At 50.6% G+C, this 20,674-nt stretch overlaps 1 protein-coding gene across 1 annotated transcript; it reads right to left on the bottom strand.

Moving 5' to 3' along the window:
- Positions 1-313: 313 nt before the first annotated feature.
- Positions 314-2,841, bottom strand: LOC125530180 (uncharacterized). Its single transcript, XM_087519942.1, has 4 exons — positions 2,669-2,841; positions 2,248-2,547; positions 784-2,157; positions 314-687 (listed from the first exon to the last, which is right to left on the bottom strand). Exons 1-4 carry the CDS (start codon positions 2,718-2,720, stop codon positions 605-607), a joined length of 1,809 nt encoding a protein of 602 aa, XP_087376068.1. The 5' UTR covers positions 2,721-2,841; the 3' UTR covers positions 314-604.
- Positions 2,842-20,674: the final 17,833 nt, after the last annotated feature.

Genomic DNA, 20,674 nt, shown 5'->3' with positions numbered 1-20,674 from the left:
CTTAGGGCGGGCATCTTTCTGCAAAATCGCCACAGATCTTTTTGCAAAATCGCCACAAATTGCCTCCTCCGATAATCTTGCCCCTTAGATGCAGATCTTATAATAAAAAATTGCAGAAACACCATCGCACACCAACTCAGATTTTTTTTATAGAAGTAGAGATTATTGTGGAAAGGAAAGGAAAGTAAAGTTGTTGACTATGCTCTAAACTGAACTTTCCCAATTTAGTGTAGCACAATGCTGCTGAAGAAGTTCAGCGTTAGCTGATCAGAGTGAGCACACATCATTTGGAAACAACAAGCACAACAAAACATACGAAGAAACATCGAGTGTTTCAACTTTGAACACACAGATTACAAACGAAATTTAGAAGAACTTAAAAGACAAAGACAGAAACATGTACATACACACGCGTATCGTACATGATTTACAGAACACACAAAACGTGTGAACTCACACGAACACTGCTGGAACACAAGCCCCAAACACACGAACGATAAAGCAGCTAAGCCCCAGATGAACCCAAACACCAGTCAGTGTACACCTGAACCAGCCAGGCGACTTATTCCAGCGATCCCACGAACTGATCACACGCTGCTGTACTTCACATCACATTCGTGTTGGTCCTCGGTGCCTCGCCGTGGAGCACTGGCCCCTCCGCCGCGACGCCCTCCCCGATGTTCCCCTCTGCAGCAACAAGAACAAGAACCCGTCGTCAACTCCGCTGCGAACGCCAAAAATATGTTTGCGGTTCGTAAGGGTGATGGGGCGTGTGGTGCGTACCTGTGGTGGGCTGCATGGTCTCCGAGACGCGGTTCCCGCCGGTGAGCGACGTGACGGCGCCGCGCGCCCTGGTCACCGCCTGTGCCGGCACCTCGCGCGCCTTGGCCACCGTGCTCCCGACCCCCTCCTTGCGCTGCTGCACGGCGCCGGTGATGGCCTCGCTCAGCGAGCGCTCCTCGTCGCCCGGGCGCAGCTTCTCGGCGATGTAGGCTGTCACGCCGGTCACCCCCTTGTCCTGCCCGTTCCCCGGCCCACCCGCGCCAGGGGTGACCGTCGCCCTGGTGGTGGCGCCGTCCTGCGCACCGACGCCTGGGGTGGCCGTCGCAGTGGTGGTGGCGCCGTCCTGCGCGCCGACTACAGGAGTGGCGGTGCCGGCCGATTGTGTCACCTGCTGCGCCTTGCTCGCCACGGCCGTGCCCACGCCGGCGACCTTCTCGTACACCGTGCTCGCCAGCTTCTTGCCGTACTCCGTGGTGCCCGCCGCAGCGGACTTGATCTTGTCGGTGTACGTCGTGCCAGGCGCGCCCTCCGCGCCCGCCGCGTCTGTGGCCGCGTTCTTCAGCCCCTCCGCGCCCGCCGCGTCCGTGGCCGCGTTCTTCAGCTCCTCGGTGCCGGTGTAGGACGCCGTCGTTCCCTCTTTCGGCAAGTCGAGGTCCCTCTTCCCGGCACCTGCGGTCACTGAGTCAGGGGCGGCAGTAGCGCTGGAGTCGTCCTGCGCGTCCCCGCCAGCACCGAAGCCGGGGGTGACCTGCTGCGCCTTGCTCGCCACGACCGTGCCGACGCCGGCGACCTTCTCATACACCGTGCTCGCCAGCTTCTTGCCATACTCGGTGGTGCCAGCTGCCGTGTTCTTGAGCCTGTCCGTGTAGCTCCCGGTGTAGTCGGCGTCAGTGGGTGCATCGTTCCATTCCTCCCCGTTGCCGTCCGACACCGGCATTGCCTCATACTCTTTGCTCACGTCGACTTGCTTGGGGTCGTCTGACACAGTCATCGCCTCGAAGTCACGGACGACGTCCGTGGTGCCGATGTCCTCGCCACCTCGCGGCATGGGCGTCCTCGAGTTCGGCGCGGCCGGGTCCTCGACGACTGGGCCACCGAGATCGCCGAGCCGCACCCCCTGGGTGTCGTCGCGCTGCACCTCCTTCGCCGACGCCCGGCCGCCGAAGTCGCCGAGCCGCTCCCCCGCGGCGGCGTCGCGCTTCACCTCATGCGCCGCTGCCGGGCCGCCGAAGTCGCCGACCCGCACCCCCGCGGCGTCCTCGCGGTTCACCTCATGCGCCGCTGCCGGGCCGCCAATGTCACCGAACCGCACCCCCGGAGCGTCGTTGTGCCTCACCTCCTTCGCCGCCGCCGGGATCCTCTCCGAGTCGTACACTGCAACGGATTATCACAAGCGATACAAGCCTTAAGCACCGACAGCACGCACGCGCACACGAGTGACACACACCGCGAGCATCTACTTACTGGGTGCGCCGTGCAGCTCGGGGCTGGAGTCTGCGAAGATGGGCTTGTCCTCGACGTCTTGCTGGTACCCGCCCTTCTCCACTTCGGCTTCCCTCATGGCCGCATCCTCCTCGTCCTCGTCGGTGCTGTTGCTGCCACCGGTGTCCTGGTCGTGATCGTGATCGTGGCCGTTGCCGTTGCCGTGGCCGTGGCCGGCGATGGTGTTCTTGATCTTCTTCACCTTGTCCTTGACCTTCTTGAGCACCGGCTTGTGCTGCTTCTCGTCCCGGTGCATCTGTTGCTGCCCGCCCTCCCCCTCAGCTGCAGTCACACACGTATGCCATTTGCAAGTAAATCAACAACGAACTCGTAACGGATATATGAATGGCGACGCCGTGCGTGCCGGGGATCCAGAGACCAGATTCGGTGTGGCACTACTCACCGGCGATGTTCTCGGGGACGTGCTTGCGCGTGAGCATGGCCGGCGCGTCCATCGTCGCACGAACGTCGGTGCAGCTGCTAGGCAATCTCAGACTCCTTGATCACTGTGAGCTTGTTGCTCGATCGCTAAATGGAAATGCTGTGTGCGGGATGGTGAAAGCCTTGGTCGACTGAGGCTGGGATATAAGTGGAGCAGAACGGGGAGGCGAGCGCCACCTCGACGCACACGTGGGGTGGGTGGAGAAGGGGAGGGACGCGTGGCGCTGCCGCTCCGTGCCGTGACGGGGTTTAGTTTGGGGGTGGAAGCGACTGGAAGGTCCAGCTATCCCTGATTGGCCGGGGTGATCATGGAGCGGTTCCGCGTTCACGACGAGGTGGAATCGAGGCCGACGAGCCGTCTCGTCATGTGGCCTCCGCCTTTTGGCTGGGGATGCGTCGCGTCGGGTTTTGCCTCTTTGGTCGGTGTTTTCAAAAAAAATTAGGTCCTGTTTGGTTTTAAATAAGTCATCAACTTATAAATCGAAAAATGCAAAAAGTAACTTATTTTGCCAAATGGACTCAATTTATAAATCACTCTAACTTATAAGTCATAAGTTGTTCCACCCCAACTTAAAACTTACAAGTCACCACCTTTTGCATGGGTCCCACCACCTTTACATAAAAAACAAGGTGGGAAGGTGCGCTCAGATGACTTATAAGTCAAATGGCAACCAAACATGCGTGACTTATAAATTACTGGTTTTAAGTCACCTAACTTATAAGCCAGGTGACTTATTGGAACCAAACAGGGCCTTAGGAAACCAATTTCGATGGGCAAAAAGACACATCTTCTGTATCTAAATAATTAACCCCACTAACATATTTCTCTCAATATACAAACATGACACCTCATCATTCAACATGCATAAAAAAGGCCCACCTCAACATACAACTATGCATTTTAAAAATCTACTTCACCATGCATCCATGCGTGCATGTAAAATTCCATTCTATTATGCTATTTATATCAAATTCTTATATACTTTCAAAAACTATTATTTCAAATATTGATGTTTCGTGTAACCAAAAACCTCATTGAGATATTGTAAAATATTCCCGCAACAATGTGCGGGGCATCATCTAGTTTCTGTAATACAGCCACCAAATAGTTGGAAGATGTCAGGTTACTCTTAACATATTTACTAATTCTTCTCTAGATGATCGCGGCGAGGCCAATTCATCAACTAATGATGCTTAACGCCCCGGAGTGGGTCTACGAAGATATCGATAAGTGCATGCGGGATTTCTTCTGCATAGGTAAGGACAAAGTAAATGGAGGTTAATGCCTCGATCGTCGCATGGGGGACCGTATGTCGCCCTACGCGATTCGGCGGACTAGGGATCAAGGACATCCGGTTGCAAGCGCTTGCACTGCGAGTCCGATGGAAATGGTTGAAAAGAGTAGATCAGCAAAGGCCGTGGCATGGGTTGAGGATGGTTGAAGACAAGGACACTTGCATGGTATTCCAAAGTATGGTCAAGATAATCCTGGGTAAAGGCAACAAAGTCCTATGCTAGAAGGATAGATGGATCCATTGGTCCATCGTAGGAGAAATTACGTTGCTCATTGTTCAGCTTGTGCAGCCGCGCGCAAGGAACATGAGAACTGTTCACCAGGCTTTGATTGAGAATGCATGGATCCACGACGTGCAAGGGGACCGTTCCTTCATGGCGCACATACAAGCCGCGCACCTTTGCCAGGCCATTGCTACGTTTTCAAGAAGCAAAGGAGAGAGAGACCAATTTCTTTGGCCAGCGGATGGATCGGGACGCCACTCCGCATGGTTTGTCTATAACCGCTTATGCATGGGATTGATAGAGTAACCTACGACCACGACCATTTGGAGGAGCTGGGCTCCATTGAGATGCAAGATTTTCGCTTGGCTCATGGTACAATACCGTCTATGGACTAGCGATCGCAGAGCACGCCACGGACTGCAGCAGGAACCGTCGGTCTATTTCTCTTGCCTACATGATGAAGACAATCTTGACCATACCCTTGCATATTGTGTGTTTGCGAGGGAGGTTTGGCATTGGTGTTTTGAGGCTTTCCAACTAAACATTGAGTCTCTGAACTTAGACATAAAGTTTACGGACTGGTGGATGAGGAGCAGGAAGAACTTCTCAAGAAGGACCAGGAGAGGTTTTGACTCCTTCGTTATTGGAACGGCTTGGGCTCTTTGGAAGCAATGTAACACGAGAGTGTTCAACAATCCTCATCAGCAAAGAACCCCTACGCAACTGGTGGTACAGGTACGTGAGGAGATCAAAGAATGGATGGCAGCAGGGCTAGGTGTTGGTGGTTTAGACCCGTTTGTGAGAGAGTGACCTTGTGTTTTTGTTGGTGTGGGTGTTTGCCGACATGATGTTCGCATCCGATGACGGTATCCTGTACACATTAAACTTTTGCCTTCTATAAAAATATGGTACGCCATTGTCGTACTCTCAAAAAAAGAATTTCTTTTAATTAACAAAAGGGTTGCCTCCTCGATTTTCATTATGAAAGACACATGGTTCAGAAGAACTAAAACAGAAAACACTACACAACTACCAGGCCACCTCAAATAAAGGGTTGAAACTCCTGTCAGCCAAACACCAACAAAACTATATAAAGGCATCTCCAACTACAACCCTCAAACCGCCCGTGTACACCCTTATCATGTTATCTGGACGTGTTGTGCCATCCACGTGGACCTGTATTGGTTTGCAGGGCGGTCCGGTTTATATGAAATCCATCGTGTTTACATGAATTTCTTCCGGTTAGTTCCAACAGTTGTTAAAATGTATGCAGACGACGTTGGATAGTCGGCTCCTGAATCAATGTTCACGGACTCCCTGTCGGTGTCAAAACCGGCGGATCTAAAGTAGGGGGTTCCTGAACTATGCGTCTATGTAACGCCCTCGATACGGCTATATCTCCCACGCGTCGAAGCACGACTTAGAGGCATAACCGCTTTGAAAGCAATGTCGCAAGTGAGGTAATCTTCACACAACCCATGTAATACATAAGGGAAAGAAATACATAGTTGGCTTACAATCGCCACTTCACACAATTACATGAATAACGCATTACATTCAACCAGATATAATCAAGGTCCGACTACGGAACCAAAATAAAAGAAGACTACCCCAAATGCTACACAGATCCCCGATCAACCCCAACTGGGCTCCACTACTGATCAACTCAATCGAAACAACACAAAGAACGAGATCTTCATTGAGCTCCTCCTTTGAGCTTGGTTGCGTCACCTGCGCGGTTCAACGGCACCTGCAAACTGGTTTTGGAAGTATCTGTGAGTCACGGAGACTCAGCAATCTGACACCCTCGCGATCAAGACTATTTAAGCTTATAGGTAAGGTAAAGGTATGAGGTGGAGCTGCAGCAAGCGAGCATATATGGTGACTAACATACGCAAATGAGAGCGAGAAGAGAAGGCAAAGCACGGTCGAGAAACTATGATCAAGAAGTGATCCTAGAACAACCTACGTCAAGCATTACTCCAACACCGTGTTCACTTCCCGGACCCCGCCGAGAAGAGACCATCATCGTAACACACGCGGTTGATGTATTTTAATTAAGATAAACTTCAGGTTTTCTACAACCGGACATTAACAAATTCCCATTTGCCCATAACCGCGGGCACGGCTTTCGAAAGTTCAAATCCCTGCAGGGGTGTCCCAACTTAGCCCATCACAAGCTCTCACGGTCAACAAAGGATATTCCTTCTCCCAAGACATTCCGATCAGACTCGGCATCCCGGTTACAAGACATCCTCGACAATGGTAAAACAAGACCCGCAAAGCCACCCGAATGTGCCGACAAATCCCGATAGGAGCTGCACATATCTCATTCTCAGAGCACACCGGATTGTCCAAGGTTCCGGTAGACCAGCCCAGAGTTGCCCCTGGTGGTCACCGACAGCTGACATGTTGGACCAACACTCAGAGGAGCACTGGCCCGGGGGGGGGGGGCTAAAATAAAGATGACCCTCAGGAGCGCGACTCCCAAGGGAAAAGAAAAGGGCTAGGTGACAAATGGTAAAACCAATGTTGGGCCTTGCAGGAGGAGTTTTATTCAAAGCGAACTGTCAAGGGGTTTCCATTATAACCCAACCGTGTAAGGAACGCAAAATCCGGGAACATAACACCGATATGACGGAAACTAGGGCGGCAAGAGTGGAACAAAAACACCAAGTATATAGATGCATTAATTAAATAAGAGATATTGTGATATCCCAACATAATGACCATGTTCCAACAAGGAACAAACTTCAATCTTCACCTGCAACTAACAACGCTATAAGAGGGGCTGAGCAAAGCGGTAACATAGCCAAACAACGGTTTGCTAGGACAAGGTGGGTTAAAGGCTTGGCTTAACAATATGGGGGCATGATAAGCAAGTGGTAGGTATCGCAGCATAGGCATAGCAAAAGAGTAAGCAACTAGCAAGCAAAGATATAAGTGATTTTGAGGGTATGGTCATCTTGCCCGAGATCCCGCAAGGAAGAAGAACGAGTCCATGAAGAAGACAAACGGACGTTGTCGAACGGATCCTCACAAACGCAACATTATTGGAACCAACCCGAAGAAGCAACACCGGAAAGAAGCACACAACATAGTAAACAACCAACACATGAACATGGCATGATGCACAATCAAGTATGATGCATGTCCGGTTTAATGAAGCATGGCATGGCAAAGTGCATAAACAAACCTACAAATTAAGTGGAGCACAATATGCCGCGGAGTTGCATATTGAAGAAAACACCACATGACTTATTTAGTTCTCTCTCGTTTAGGTACTCAACAATATTAAATGTTGTTAGCATGGCAAGAGGTGAAGCATAATGAAACTATCTATCTAGACAAGTTTAAATGAGGCCGGAACAACAAACAACAAGTCCGGAAAAATCCTCATGTGCATATTTTGGTTATGGTACTGATCTGCCCTAAACACAATTTTATTGTTAAACATGCAAAGTAAGGCCACCATGTTAAACTAGGCATTTTTCTACCCCATTTACATATAAAGTTTATTAAATTCGGAGTTACGGTTATTTAGTTATGAATTAAAGCATTTTTTTCATGGCATAGGAGCAAATTTAACCAAACAGCATTTTAAATATTTTTAACATGGATGAAAGTTGCAAATTGTTAATCTACACAAAATTCTAAGCAAGTTTCATATATTAAGTTTTTACAAAAAATGCACGGTTGGTGAGCTATGATATGCATGGAGCTTAGGGGTTTGTCTGCAAATCTGTAAATCCCTGGTTAAATATCAAATTCGCAGAACCAAAAAAAACCACTGGGCCGAAACTGTCTGGCCCAGCTACATGGGGGGGGGGGGTGTTTGGCGGCTGCTCACCACTGGGCCATGGCCCAACTAGTGGAGAGGGAAGGCCTGCAGCGGGCGCGCAGCTAGGCCTGCTAGCGCTGCGCTCGGTCAACGCGTGAGCGAGACGAGCGGGCGAGCTGCTGCTGTTTGTTTCTGAAGAACAGAAACAACAGCACGTCCATGGTGATGCAGGCGACGACGGCAGGAGGGGTCCCGGCGACGGGGACGGCGGGAACCGGCGGGAACGGGCGGATCGAGTCATGCGGCGTCGGTTCCGGGCAACGGCGGCGGCAGATGGAGCTCGGGCGCGGGGCATAGCCATCCATGGCGGCGCTGACGGAGGAGATGCAAGCGAGGAATTGGATGCGGGGGAGGCCGAGAACGGGCAGCGGAGCATGCTCCCGTTCAGGTCCAGCCGGAACCGAGGCGGGGCTGGAGGCAACGACGGTGGTGAACTCGTGCTTCGGCGGTGGCGCTGGTTCACTGTGACAAAAAGAAACGAGATGAAGCGGATGGTCAGGGAAGAGCAGCGAGAGGAGGAAAGGAAAGAAGGCGCGGAGGGACGTCGACGTGACCTGGGCGTCTCGCCTGCCTTGCACAAACGGGAAGATGGAGGCGTGACAGCTCGGGAGGTCGAGGAGGCAGGGGCTGGTTCGGGCGGCTTGAGGAAGAAGCAGAGGAGGAGCCCGGCTTGCTCCGGTCTGGTGGCTGCGCTGGTTGGGTGGACGACGGGATCCAGGGAAGCACTGGTGAGGAGGAGGTGCTCGGGCGGCGGCTCGGGGTCGAGCTCCTCTCGATCCGGATCGAGGAGGGAGCGGGAGGCAGGGCGCTGTAGGAGACTGGCTCGATCGTTGGATCCTCGATCCGATGGTCGGGATGGAAGGGTGGCCTGGTTCAGATCTGGTGGGATGGTGGCTGAAAACGAGGACGAGACCAGGTGGGTGGCGGGATGGATCCCGAGAGAGTGGTGGCGGGGATGGGACAAAGGAGCTAGATTTAGGGTTGGACTGGGTGGACTGCTATATATACCAGCATGTAGATAGGAGGGAGTATTTTGAATCATCCTATCAAAATCGGACGATCGGAGAAGAATAGGTTAGGAAGCCAAATAAACAAAACGGAGATGTTTTGTAGATGTTTGGGGATGACCCGGACACAACGGTGGCGACAGTCCGGGTCGGGTTCGGGACAACTTTCGGACGCGCGCGAGGGGGGCTGCGGGCTGACGAGAGAGGTTAGGTTGGACCTGGCGGTAGGTAGTGAGCTGTGTAGACGGTCTCGAGCTGAGAAAAGAGAAGAGAGGGAGGCCTGACGACTGTATCCGGAGACCGAAAACGTCCGACGTTAAACCGGCTATATTGCCGCTATAGTTAATCGTTGGGGCGTTAAACGAACTCCGAATGCGATAAAACTTGACAGGCGATCTATCTACACTATATAAGACCACACGCCAACTTTCAACCCAATCCGAGAACATTTTCCGGCCACTTATAAAATAATATTTCGGACGTGTCGCGGGCGCGTGCAAGGGTGTTTGGACTCAGAACGGACAACGGAAGAACGAGAAGAACCCAGACGGATGCAAGTTTCAAAAACATGATGATGCAATGCACATGATGACATGATGAAATGCAACACGCAAGCAAAAGACATGGCAACAGCAGCGAATAACTCGAAGACACCTGGCACATCGGTCTCGGGGCGTTACCGTCTAAGGTCGATGGTAACAGGAGACAGGGGACATGATGTTTACCCAAGTCCGGTCCCTCTCTATGGAGGTAATACCCTACTTCCTGCTTGATTGATCTTGATGAATATGAGAATTACAAGAATTGATCTACCACGAGATCGTAATGACTAAACCCTAAAAGTAGCCTGTATGACTATGGTAATGTCTCTCTCCGGACTAAGTCCTCCGGTTTATATAGACACCGGGAGAATCCGGGGTTAACAAGGCCGGTTACAAAGAAAGGAATCTACATATTTGATCGCCAAGCTTGCCTTCCACGCCAAGGAGAGTCCCATCCGGACACAGGTGCAGTCTTCGGTCTTCGTGTTCTTCACAACCCATCAGTCTGTCCCATGGCTACCAGGCCGGACGCCCAAGGACCCCTTAGTCCAGGACTCCCTAAGTAGCCCCTGAACCTGGCTTCAATGACAAGGTATCCGGCGCGTAGATCTGTCTTCGGCATTGCAAGGCGGGTTCCTCCTTCCAAACTCCAAGATAGTCTTCAGACGTATTGAACGTGTCCGGACCTGTAACACACGCACCACACACAACCGCAGAGAGAATATAATATTCCACGGGTCCAATCCGCTGACAACTTTTCACAACATGACATCACGTCTGCCCGGTCATAATTTTGAACCGTTTTTCGTCTGTCGCTCCACGTTTCGAGACGCGGTTGCCATTGGCACGTCTTGTCGAAGCAGAGACCGTGTCCCCTTATTGCAGGATTCTCATCAATACGGGCGTGGGTAACCCAACCATGTCGTTTACACAGCCCTTGGGAACAGGCAAGTTTTAAGGCGAGTGGGGAAGCGTTCAATATTCACTGCCTTTATAAGGAGATAAGAATCCCCTTTCTTCACCCACGCGTTCTCTCTTCCTCTGCCCTTCCACTCTTGAGCTCCAGCGCCCAAGTTCTCATCTTTTTCCCACTCGAGCAAGCACTCAACCATGTCCGTATCCGAAGGTCAAGGCAAGTGGATGGCCTCCTCCGTCAAGGAGAAGGACATTGCCGAGCTTCGGGCGGCTGGGTACCTGGCGAAGGAAATCGCCCACCGTCTTCCAGCCAAGGGGCAAATCGTCCCCACACCGAAGCACAACAAGAGGGTAGTATTCATCCCTCACTAGATCATGAAAGGCACGCGTTGCCGCGCCCGTCCATTTCAGCGTCATAATATTAGTGATTGGCACAATTGTATGCAAAATAGTGTTTTAGTCACGCGGTATAATTGCCACACATGCATGGACAGATCAAGTTTAGACGTGGCAGCAAAGACAAACTCCTAGTTTTGCAACAAATGAAAACAAACATCAAAGAGAAAAAATACAACCTATTAAAATGTCCAGTTCTACTAAAACACACAATTCTTGTTTGGTGAAATATAGAAGATGTAGCATCATACTCATCGTCAGTTTGACAGAGTTGGGAAATAGTACGGTTTTTACAAACAGTAAGAGGATTGCCCTTTCAAAATATCCCCAAATACGAATATGTGCCATTCTGGTAAACATTGCAATGAGAATTGAGATAGAAAGCTGATGATCTGCTTTTATATTTGTTCTCATGTTAAATGAAATACAGTATAAAGCAAAATATTTTTAAAAATATACAAACGCTGATGCACATAACTAATCTCTTACTACATCACATCTGCACCGAGCATAAGAAGAACCAAACCTTGCAGTGCACAATCTGATGGATTTGCATCTCTCCTGCCATTTCTAGGAATTGAATTGAACCCAACCAACTGTTGTTGGAACACACAAAATCCATTAGCCGCTAGTCTGTAAAGAGGTGAATAAAACAGGGGAAATCCATTAGGCATTGTTTCTTCTTCCACAGAGTAATAGAAAAAATAATAATGAACTAAACGTCGATGAACTGAAGCGTCATATGGTGGACTATTGACTGCTGATGTATCTACTTGGTACAAATACAATAGCTCATCTGTAAAGTTACAAAATAACGGTTTTAATACTCAACAAATTTTTATCTTACTGAATATGGGCAGAAACCTAGTACCAAATACACCTCACCCTTGATACTTACCTAATATCACGATAATTGAAAATTGTCAATCGCTATTACTACCTGTCTTCGCCACATCTTTGAAGGCTTGAAGCTAGGCAAATAAAAATGTAGACCAATTCTAATGTAATTGAGTCTCAGTGTATGCATGTGGATGTGTAAGTGCCCCTATACCTATGTGCACGCTATTGGTGGAGTAAAATTAGATACTTGCCTTAAGATAGGCAGAATATTAAAATAAGTAAATTAGTGCCGACATAATCATGTGATTTTGCTTCTTTTAGGGAGATTTATCTGATTGTACATAGCTGAGAGATACCTAGTGAAGTATAAAATATGTCATACTGACACTCGCACGATTAGCAGCAAATGCCATTTAGTGTGTCCGTATTTTTGATCAGTATAAGCAACATATTGGAAATGTAGTTAACCTCATATGTTTGTTCCAATTGTTTCATACTGCATGACAATGATACCTAATAATATTTGCTAACAATAGTAGTTTCAATCGTATGCAAGTGATCTGGTGCTAATAAAGGTTAGCTTTATAACAGGACCATGTAGTCCAAGAGACACTAAATTTTTACTGCACGAATCCTGAACTGATGTGCTTGTCCAAAAATAATAAACTGAGAAGAAGGCAAGAAAAAAAACGGTACTACCTGTCAGGTAAAAAAACAATTCTACCTGTCTTGTAACATGGATCAGGAGCTTGTTCAACCAGGGAGTAGAAGTAGAAGTGTAGAACCAGCGGAGAGCACCATGCCTTGCACATGAAAAACTAAGAATCAATATTCAAGTAAGGTACAACTTTTGGAGTGATGAATATGAATCTGCAAGGTTCTCTTCGATCTCATGTAACTGATCTGGTATAGGGATAACTTAAAAACATACTCGAGTAACCTCCGTCCGTTGTGTTTGCTCGCCGCCACAACCTCTCCACCTCCCTGTCTCCAAGGTCTGACCAAATCAATTTACCGCACCCAATATAGCAACACCTGTGCAAAATTTGGATCGAGATGACATCAAGGGTGATTTTTGATGGAAGAAGGAAATCATACACGAACGGGAAAGCGATGTAGGGGAAGCCATTCTTCGAGGTCAAGGTCAGGAAGGGAGTGCGCGAGGTCGCCATGGCGATGATCAACGCCGCTGGGAGGAGGATGATTCACCATTGCCGCTGCCCAGCTGCTCGCTCTGCCTTCACTGGTGCAGCTAGTTAAGCCGAGATTGGGAAAGGAAGGGTGTGCTGCTAGGGTTATGTATTATGACATTCCACTTAACTAACCTGCCAGCAGCCATTGGGATCCCGGGTTTCAGAATTCAGGAACAAAAAAACTCCAGAAACACCCCTAGAAATTTGTTAAACAAGCCAAAACCAGTCCCGAGCACTTTGGCGTCAATAACCGCAAGAAATTAAGAGCAGAAATTAGCATCAATACAAACATTGAGTGTGAAGGGATTGTAGTGGGGAAGGGAAATATGCAACAAAGTTGAAGATCAAGGGGCGAACTACCGGAGAAGCATCCAGGATTGTACTGCGTTACTGCTAGAGGAAGAAGAGGGGAGAACTTGACACAGAGCATATGTAACTGGCCAACATCACATTTTGTGCAATCCCAAATAGCTCTGCAAATATAGCAAAAACAACACACATAAATTGAAATTCACTCACACCTGTCAAACCTGGTGGAACATGGCAACCTTTGAAGAATGCACGAATGCAAGGCGATGCATGAGCGCTATGGCAGGGTAGGCGCGGCGCCCCCTGTCGTGGTTCTAAGTCTGACAGTAATGTAGGGGGGTAAGTATGGAGAGGCAAGATCTTAGCTATGGAGAAGTTGTAAGCACACGAGGTTTACGAGTTCAGGCCCTTCTCGGAGGAAGTAATAGCCCTACGTCTCGGAGCCCGGAGGCGGTCGACTGGATTATGCGTGTATGGTTTACAGGGGTGTGAACCCTTTACACTGAGGAGGGGGGTGGCTTATATAGAGGTCGCCGGACCCCTCCGGCCCTCAATTATGCAGGGTTCTAAATACATTAAGGTCGGGCGTTACTGGTAACGCCCTTAATAAAGTGCTATGATGATCATAAAAGCTACTTAATAACCGGCCGTTAGCGTGCGGAGTGCCTTTAGGTCTCCTGGCCGTCGAGTGGTTTGGTCTTAGTCGAGTGATCGCTTCTTGGTCGAGTGTCTCTGAGTCTGTCGAGTGGAACACTTCCAAGTCGATTGAAAGGTGATTTCTTCTAGAGATGTCCTTGGGTAGGGCAGTTTGGACAGGTCCATGACCCTACCCTAGGTACATAACTTCATCATTAGCCCCCGAATGGATCGAGGTTTGAGTGGGAAAGGAGTTGAGAATTTCCCCGATTCATTTTTCATGCCATGAGCATATCTGGTTTTGGATAAATGAACCCGAGTGATGACAGCAACTTCCTTTTCACTCGCCTTGATCCATTCTTAGTTTTTTTGTCGAGTGAGTTTCTTTACTTGAAAGGCCCCGAGCGACGGTGCGGAGGAGATCTTCGGTTTGACAAGTTGTTCTGCTGCCCGCAGATTTAGCGGGATCCGAATTTTGGGAAGCGCGCGGGACGGGGGAGGCCGCAGTAATCGGATGGGATAGAGCGGAGCCGCCTCGATCCCTGCGCCACCTTTTTCGCCACGTATCGCGCGCGCGATTGTTACGGGATTTGACAGGGCCGCCCGGGCCTACCAGTCAGCCACTCGGAAGCGGCCTCATATAAGGCGTCGGACCGAGGTCTCTCGAACAGTGCGTCCCCATTATCTCTTCTCCTCTTCACGCTCCCTCGCCGCGCTCGCTCTCGCCCCAGCGCCACCGCTCCGTACGCGTCTCGTCGGCGACGATGGGGAAGGAGAAGACGGCAGCTCTGGAGCGGGCAAAGAAGGCGATGGCGAGGTCGAAGGGGAAGGCGACCAGTCAGGGCGGATCCTCCTCGCGAACCGGCCTGCCGAAGGGCTGGATCCAGGGCGACTGGATCCGCTCAACAATCACCCAAGAAGACCTCGACGACCTAGCCGAAGGAGGGCTGATCCCCTATGAATCGGCGCGGCTTCCAGGGAAGGAATCCGAGCCGCAACCTCGGGAGGGTGAGCGCGTTCTCCTTGCCACCCACGTCAACCGTGGATTTTCCTTGCCTCCTCACCCTTTCTTTCGGAGATTTCTGAACTTCTTTGGGGCACAACTCCACCACTTCACTCCCAACACGATCGTTTATCTCGCCGCTTTCGTTTCTTTGTGTGAGAATTTCCTGGGTTGTCGGCCTCACTGGGGCCTTTTCAAGCACATTTTCACTTGTCGCTCCCAGACGGTGAAAAAGGCCAATCCGAGTGACGAGAGGACTCAAGTGATTCAGATGTGTGGGGGTCTTGGTGTTCAGATGAGAGGGAAAAGTTCCTTTCCGGCCATGATTCTTCCCGACTCAGTTCGCGGATGGCAGTCGACCTGGTTTTACTGCAAAGACCAGTCGACGCCAGGCCAGTCGACTGGCCTCCCTCCTTTCACCATGGACCGAGTGAGAAAACCCTCCCCTTTGAAGGTTCTCCTGGAGGAGAAGGCACAGGTGAGGGTGCTGGTAGAGCGAGTGGTCCAGCTTATCCGTGACGGGGTCACCGGTATGGATCTCTTGGAGGTCTTCCTTCAGCGGCGCATCCAGCCTCTTCAAGCCCGAGATCATCCGACATGGATGTATTTGGGTCTTGAAGACTCCACTCGGATTCACCCGGAGGAGGTCGATGACGACACACTGGAGAAGTGGCTGTCGGGCATGACCAGAAACAAGGACAACCCCAGGGGAGCCAGGAGAGTTCCTCCATTCGACTAGTCTCATGTACCAGAGAAGGTCCGATTCTGAGCTTTTGTTTGTAATCTGAATTCACTCGCACAACCGCCTATACTGAGTCGATTGACTTTGTTCTCCCTGCTTTCTTTCAGGCCATTATTGAAATGTATTCAATGCCCAACGGAGAGCAAGAGCAGGACCCGGAAGGAGAGGCGAGCGGCGGCGATAGTGGCGAATGGGATTCTGACGGTGGAGGGGACGAAGAAAGCGATGATCCAAGTGACGAAGAAGAAGTCGAGTCGCCTCCTTGCAGGGAGAGCCGGTCCAAACTTGACGAAGAACGGCCGAGCGCCCGTGAAAAGGCGATTGCTCAAGCTGGCCAGTCTTCAAAGCGTCCTCGGACCTCTTTGCCAACTCCGACTGAAAAAGCGTCAAAGCACCCCAAAGTCGCAGAGCCGAAGCTTCGAAAGGCATTGCCGAAGATTAAGATTGACATCCCCATCGCTTCTGCGTGAGTGTCTCCTTTTATCTTCACTCGACGCCCTGTGATGTTTGTTTTTCTTGTTTTAACCGGACGAACTTTGGAGCTGGCAGCGCTACTACTTCCGGGACCTCAGCTTACAGGGGCGATGATGAGGTGATGGAGGATGCGGTCACTTCTAATCTGGGTATGATTTCTTCCATTCTGTCTTTATTTTGGTCGATTCAACTGCAATGTGTACCATTGGGTGATGCGATTTTGTCGATTGAACTTTGAACAGCTCCTAACATTATTGACCTCCCTGATGATGATGATGAAGAGCCCGAGAGGCCTTTGACAAGGAAAAATAGGCAAGCTCCTGCGAGCGAGGTGCCACAATCGACGCCGAGGGCAGAGCCAGTCGTTCAAGACGCTGGTGATGCCAATCAGGGTTCTGTTACCTTCGCCGTGCCATTGTCGAGTGCCTTACCTTCCTCGTCGACTGCTCGGGCCCCTGTCGACCCGCCTTCAGTTTTTGCGACCCATCATGTCCCAGAGGATGAAGTGAATGCTGCCAAGGAAGCCATACGCTAGGCGGGCATTATGATGGAGAAGATGAAGACGGTGCGGGACGCCAGCCAGGCCGCCTACGATGCCAGCTCGGCTCTCCAGAGCAATGTTTAGGTTAGTTGGTCGCCGCTTGTTCTGTTAGGATATGCTATCTGAAGACTCTTTTCGAAAATCTTTGCATCTGTACACCCACTGGGTGCGCCGATTGAATTTTTGAACTAGTGGGGGCACGCTGAGTGCACCCACTGGGTGTAGTCCCCGAGACTACGGTGGACTGCTGGCAGTCGACTGTAGTCTTTGTATTTTTTCGAGTGTAAACCAAACTGGTAGTTTGTCTCTTCCACTCGATCCGGTCGAGTGGGATCAGAACCGGTGGGGGCACGCCAAGTGCACCCACTGGGTGTAGTCCCCGAGACCGCGGTCGACTGCTGGCAGTCAACTGTGGTCTGAGTTCTACTTTCTCTCCACTTTTTTACTCCCTGCACTCGACTTCGGTGGGCCGGTCGAGTGGGATCAGAACTGGTGGGGGCACGCAAAGTGCACCCACTGGGTGTAGTCCCCGAGACTATGGTGGACTGCGGGCAGTCGACCGTAGTCTTAGTACTTATTGTCTTTGTCATTTTTCACTTTAAAATAACTTCTCCCCTTTGATTTAAAAAATCTTGTGATCTTGGAGCCCGCTTTGCTGACTTCGAGAAATAGAAGATTCAACTGAACCTTGACTTGGAGCTGGCCAAGACAGAGCTGCAAAAGGTCAAGGACGGCGCCACCGGTAAGACGAGTTTGTCGACTGGTCTGTCTTGGGCTTGAGTACCCTTCTGCTCTTTCTAAATCAATCATCATTTCTTTGCAGAAAAACTGAGAGAAGCTCTGGTGAAGAAGGATTAGGATTTGACTGCTACTCGAAAGGAGGCTGACGACAAGACCGCTTTGGCTGAACAGAAACTGGCTTTGGTCGGCCAGTTGGAAGAAGAGAATACCAAGCTGAAATCTGCTCTGAACGAAGCCAACAAGGAGTGCTCGCGCTAGAAGAAGGAGAACCTCAACCTGTGCGAGAAGATGGAAGGCATCGCTCACAGGAGGGACGATCTGGAGAGCTATCTGAGGAGCCTTGCCAAGAAGTTGTTCCTCAAGCTTGAAGGTGCACATTTTGTTCCGACTGATTTTTTTTGTGTCGACTCAGCGTATGAAAATTGACTTATCCTTGGATCATGAATGCAGAGTTTTGCCAGGACTTCGAGGAGGAGACTGGGCGGATTGAACCAGGTTTGGATCCAATCAATTCTCCCGTGAAAGATGAAACTGCCATGAATCTGCTCCGACTGGAATCCCGCATCGACGGTGTCGTGGACTACTTGGCTCGACTGAAGGTCGCCATGTCACGGATCGACCCGGCACTTTGGCCAGAGGCCACGCTCCAAAATGATCTTGAGTCCCTGATGACTCGACTTAACGAAATCCCTGACCGAGTGTAGGAGTGGAAGAAGTCTTCTGCCCGGTGTGGCGCTGATGTGGCTCTGTCTTTGGTTCGTGTCCATTGCAAGGAGGTGCGACAAGATAAGCTGGCAGCAATCAAGGTCGCCAACACCCAGAAGCATGACTTCCGATCTTTTATGGAGACTTTCATCGCTGCAGCCACTCGGATCACCGACGGCGTCGACTTAGACGAGTTCGTCGAGCCTGCTAGTCCTCCTCCCGCGGAGTGAACAAACTTTTATGCCTCACCTTAAATTTGCCTCGGAATGCTGAGTGGTTTTTGTAACCGTGAAACTCTTTCGGGCTGAATGACCGAGCACTTCGATCTGTGGTCCGGAACCTTTAGGATTTATCTGAACTTGGTTTATCGTTGAATATCTTCATGAATCTCCTGCCGAGTGAACTCGTTCTTCATTCGAGACAACTTTTGTATTTGTAGCGCAGCTCCGAAGGAGAAGGAAGCAGTTGACCTACGCCTCGTTGCCCTTGCGGGTCGACGAAGCTCCTCAAGATAAGGTGGCAGTAGTCCTGCACCTCGTCGTCCTTGCGGAGTGGGATGGAGCGCACGTTGTATTTGTGGCGAAGCTCTCCAGGGGAAGGCAGCAGTCGACCCGCACCTCGTTACTGCAGAGCGGGATGGAGCACACATTGTATTTGTGGCGAAGCTCTCCAGGAGAAGGTGGCAGTCGACCCGCACCTCGTCGCCCTTGCGGAGTGGGAGGAAGTGCATGTTGTATTTGTGGCGAAGCTCCTAAGGAGAAGGCGGCAGTCGACCTGCACCTCGTTGTCCTTGAGGATTGAGATGTGTTTCGTACTTAGGCGAGTACTGGACTACAGCTAAGCCCCCGAGTGGGAGGTTTGCTCTCCACTCGGTAGGATTTTTCAAACTTAGGCGAGTGCTGGACTGCAGCTAAGTCTCCGAGTGAGAGAACTTAGGCGAGTACTGGACTGCAGCTAAGCTCCCGAGTGGGAGGGTTGCTCTCCACTCGGAAGGATTTTTTCAAACTTAGGCGAGTGCCGGACTGCAGCTAAGTCTCCGAGTGAGAGAACTTAGGCGAGTACTGGACTGCAGCTAAGCCCCCGAGTGGGAGGGTTGCTCTCCACTCAGTAGGATTTTTTCAAACTTAGGCGAGTGCCGGACTGCAGCTAAGCCTCCGAGTGAGAGAACTTAGGCGAGTACTGGACTGCAGCTAAGCCCCCGAGTGGGAGGGTTGCTCTCCACTCGGTAGGATTTTTTCAAACTTAGGCGAGTGCCGGACTGCAGCTAAGTCTCCGAGTGAGAGAACTTAGGTGAGTACTGGACTGCAGCTAAGCCCCCGAGTGGGAGGGTTGCTCTCCACTCGGTAGGATTTTTTCAAACTTAGGCGAGTGCCAGACTGCAGCTAAGTCTCCGAGTGAGAAAACTTAGGCGAGTACTGGACTGCAGCTAAGCCCCCGAGTGGGAGGTTTGCTCTCCACTCGGTAGGATTTTTCAAACTTAGGCGAGTGCCGGACTGCAGCTAAGTCTCCGAGTGAGAGAACTTAGGCGAGTACTGGACTGCAGCTAAGCCCCCGAGTGGGAGGATTTCTCTCCACTCGGTAGGATTTTTAAATACTTAGGCGAAACGGGTTCGCAGCTAAGCCCCCGAGTGGGAGGCTGGTTCACCACTCGGTAGGAAATTATTTTTACAAACTTAGGCGAAGCGGATTCGTAGCTAAGCCACCCACTGGGGAATTTCTTATGCAAACAAAAACAATAACAATCACTGGGAAAATTATAACGCTCTTGTCTTTGATAAATAAACTACAGGAGTTTTTTTTTCTTATTACATCTCATCCGAGTGAGAATTCAAGTATAAAAGGGGCGGAGTAGCTCCGCATTCCAGGCTCGTGGCTCATCAATCTGGCGATCGACATTGTAGAGGTGGTACGCTCCATTGTGGAGGACTCTGGTGACTATGAAGGGGCCTTCCCAAGTAGGAGCGAGTTTGTGTGGTTTTTGCTGATCCACGCAGAGGACTAAGTCTCCTTCTAGGAAGGCTCGACTCTTCACATTTCTGGCATGGAATCGACGCAAGTCTTGCTGATAGATGGTCGATCGGATCATGGCCATTTCTCTTTCTTCTTCCAGGAGGTCGACTGCGTCCTGCCGGGCTTGTTCTGCTTCTTCTTCAGAGTAGAGCTCGACTCGAGGGGCGTTGTGAAGCATGTCACACTCAGCAGGACTGCTTCGGCTCCGTAGACCAGAAAGAATGGGGTTCTTCCGGTCGATCGGTTCGGGGTCGTCCTCAATCCCCAAAGAACTGATGGAAGCTCGTCGACCCATGCACCTGCTGCGTGCTTGAGATCGCACATCAATCGAGGTTTCAGTCCTTTGAGAATTAGGCCGTTTGCTCTTTCCGCCTGTCCATTTGACTGAGGGTGAGCGACCGAAGCATAGTCGACTCGTGTGCCCTGAGAGGCGCAAAAGGCCCTGAATTTGTCGGAATCGAAGTTTGACCCATTGTCAGTGATGATGCTGTGCGGAACTCTATATCTGAATATCAACTCTCTGATGAAACTGATAGCGGTGCAAGCATCAAGATT

This window comes from Triticum urartu, chromosome 1A (assembly GCF_056163025.1).
Source record: "Triticum urartu cultivar PI428250 chromosome 1A, HENAU_Tu73, whole genome shotgun sequence".
In the NCBI taxonomy this organism is placed as follows: Eukaryota; Viridiplantae; Streptophyta; class Magnoliopsida; order Poales; family Poaceae; genus Triticum; species Triticum urartu.
Note: the sequence above shows the minus strand (reverse complement) of the source record. Positions and strands in the feature narration are given on the sequence as shown.

What these genes read in the sequence shown, in the direction of transcription:
- LOC125530180 (XM_087519942.1), bottom strand. Translation starts at nt 2,720, where the DNA reads ATGGACGCGCCGGCCATGCTCACGCGCAAGCACGTCCCCGAGAACATC. An exon ending in CGAGCTGCACGGCGCACCCA is followed by an intron (nt 2,158 to 2,247) that starts GTAAGTAGATGC and finishes AATCCGTTGCAG; the next exon opens with TGTACGACTCGGAGAGGATC. An exon ending in GACCATGCAGCCCACCACAG is followed by an intron (nt 688 to 783) that starts GTACGCACCACA and finishes TTGTTGCTGCAG; the next exon opens with AGGGGAACATCGGGGAGGGC.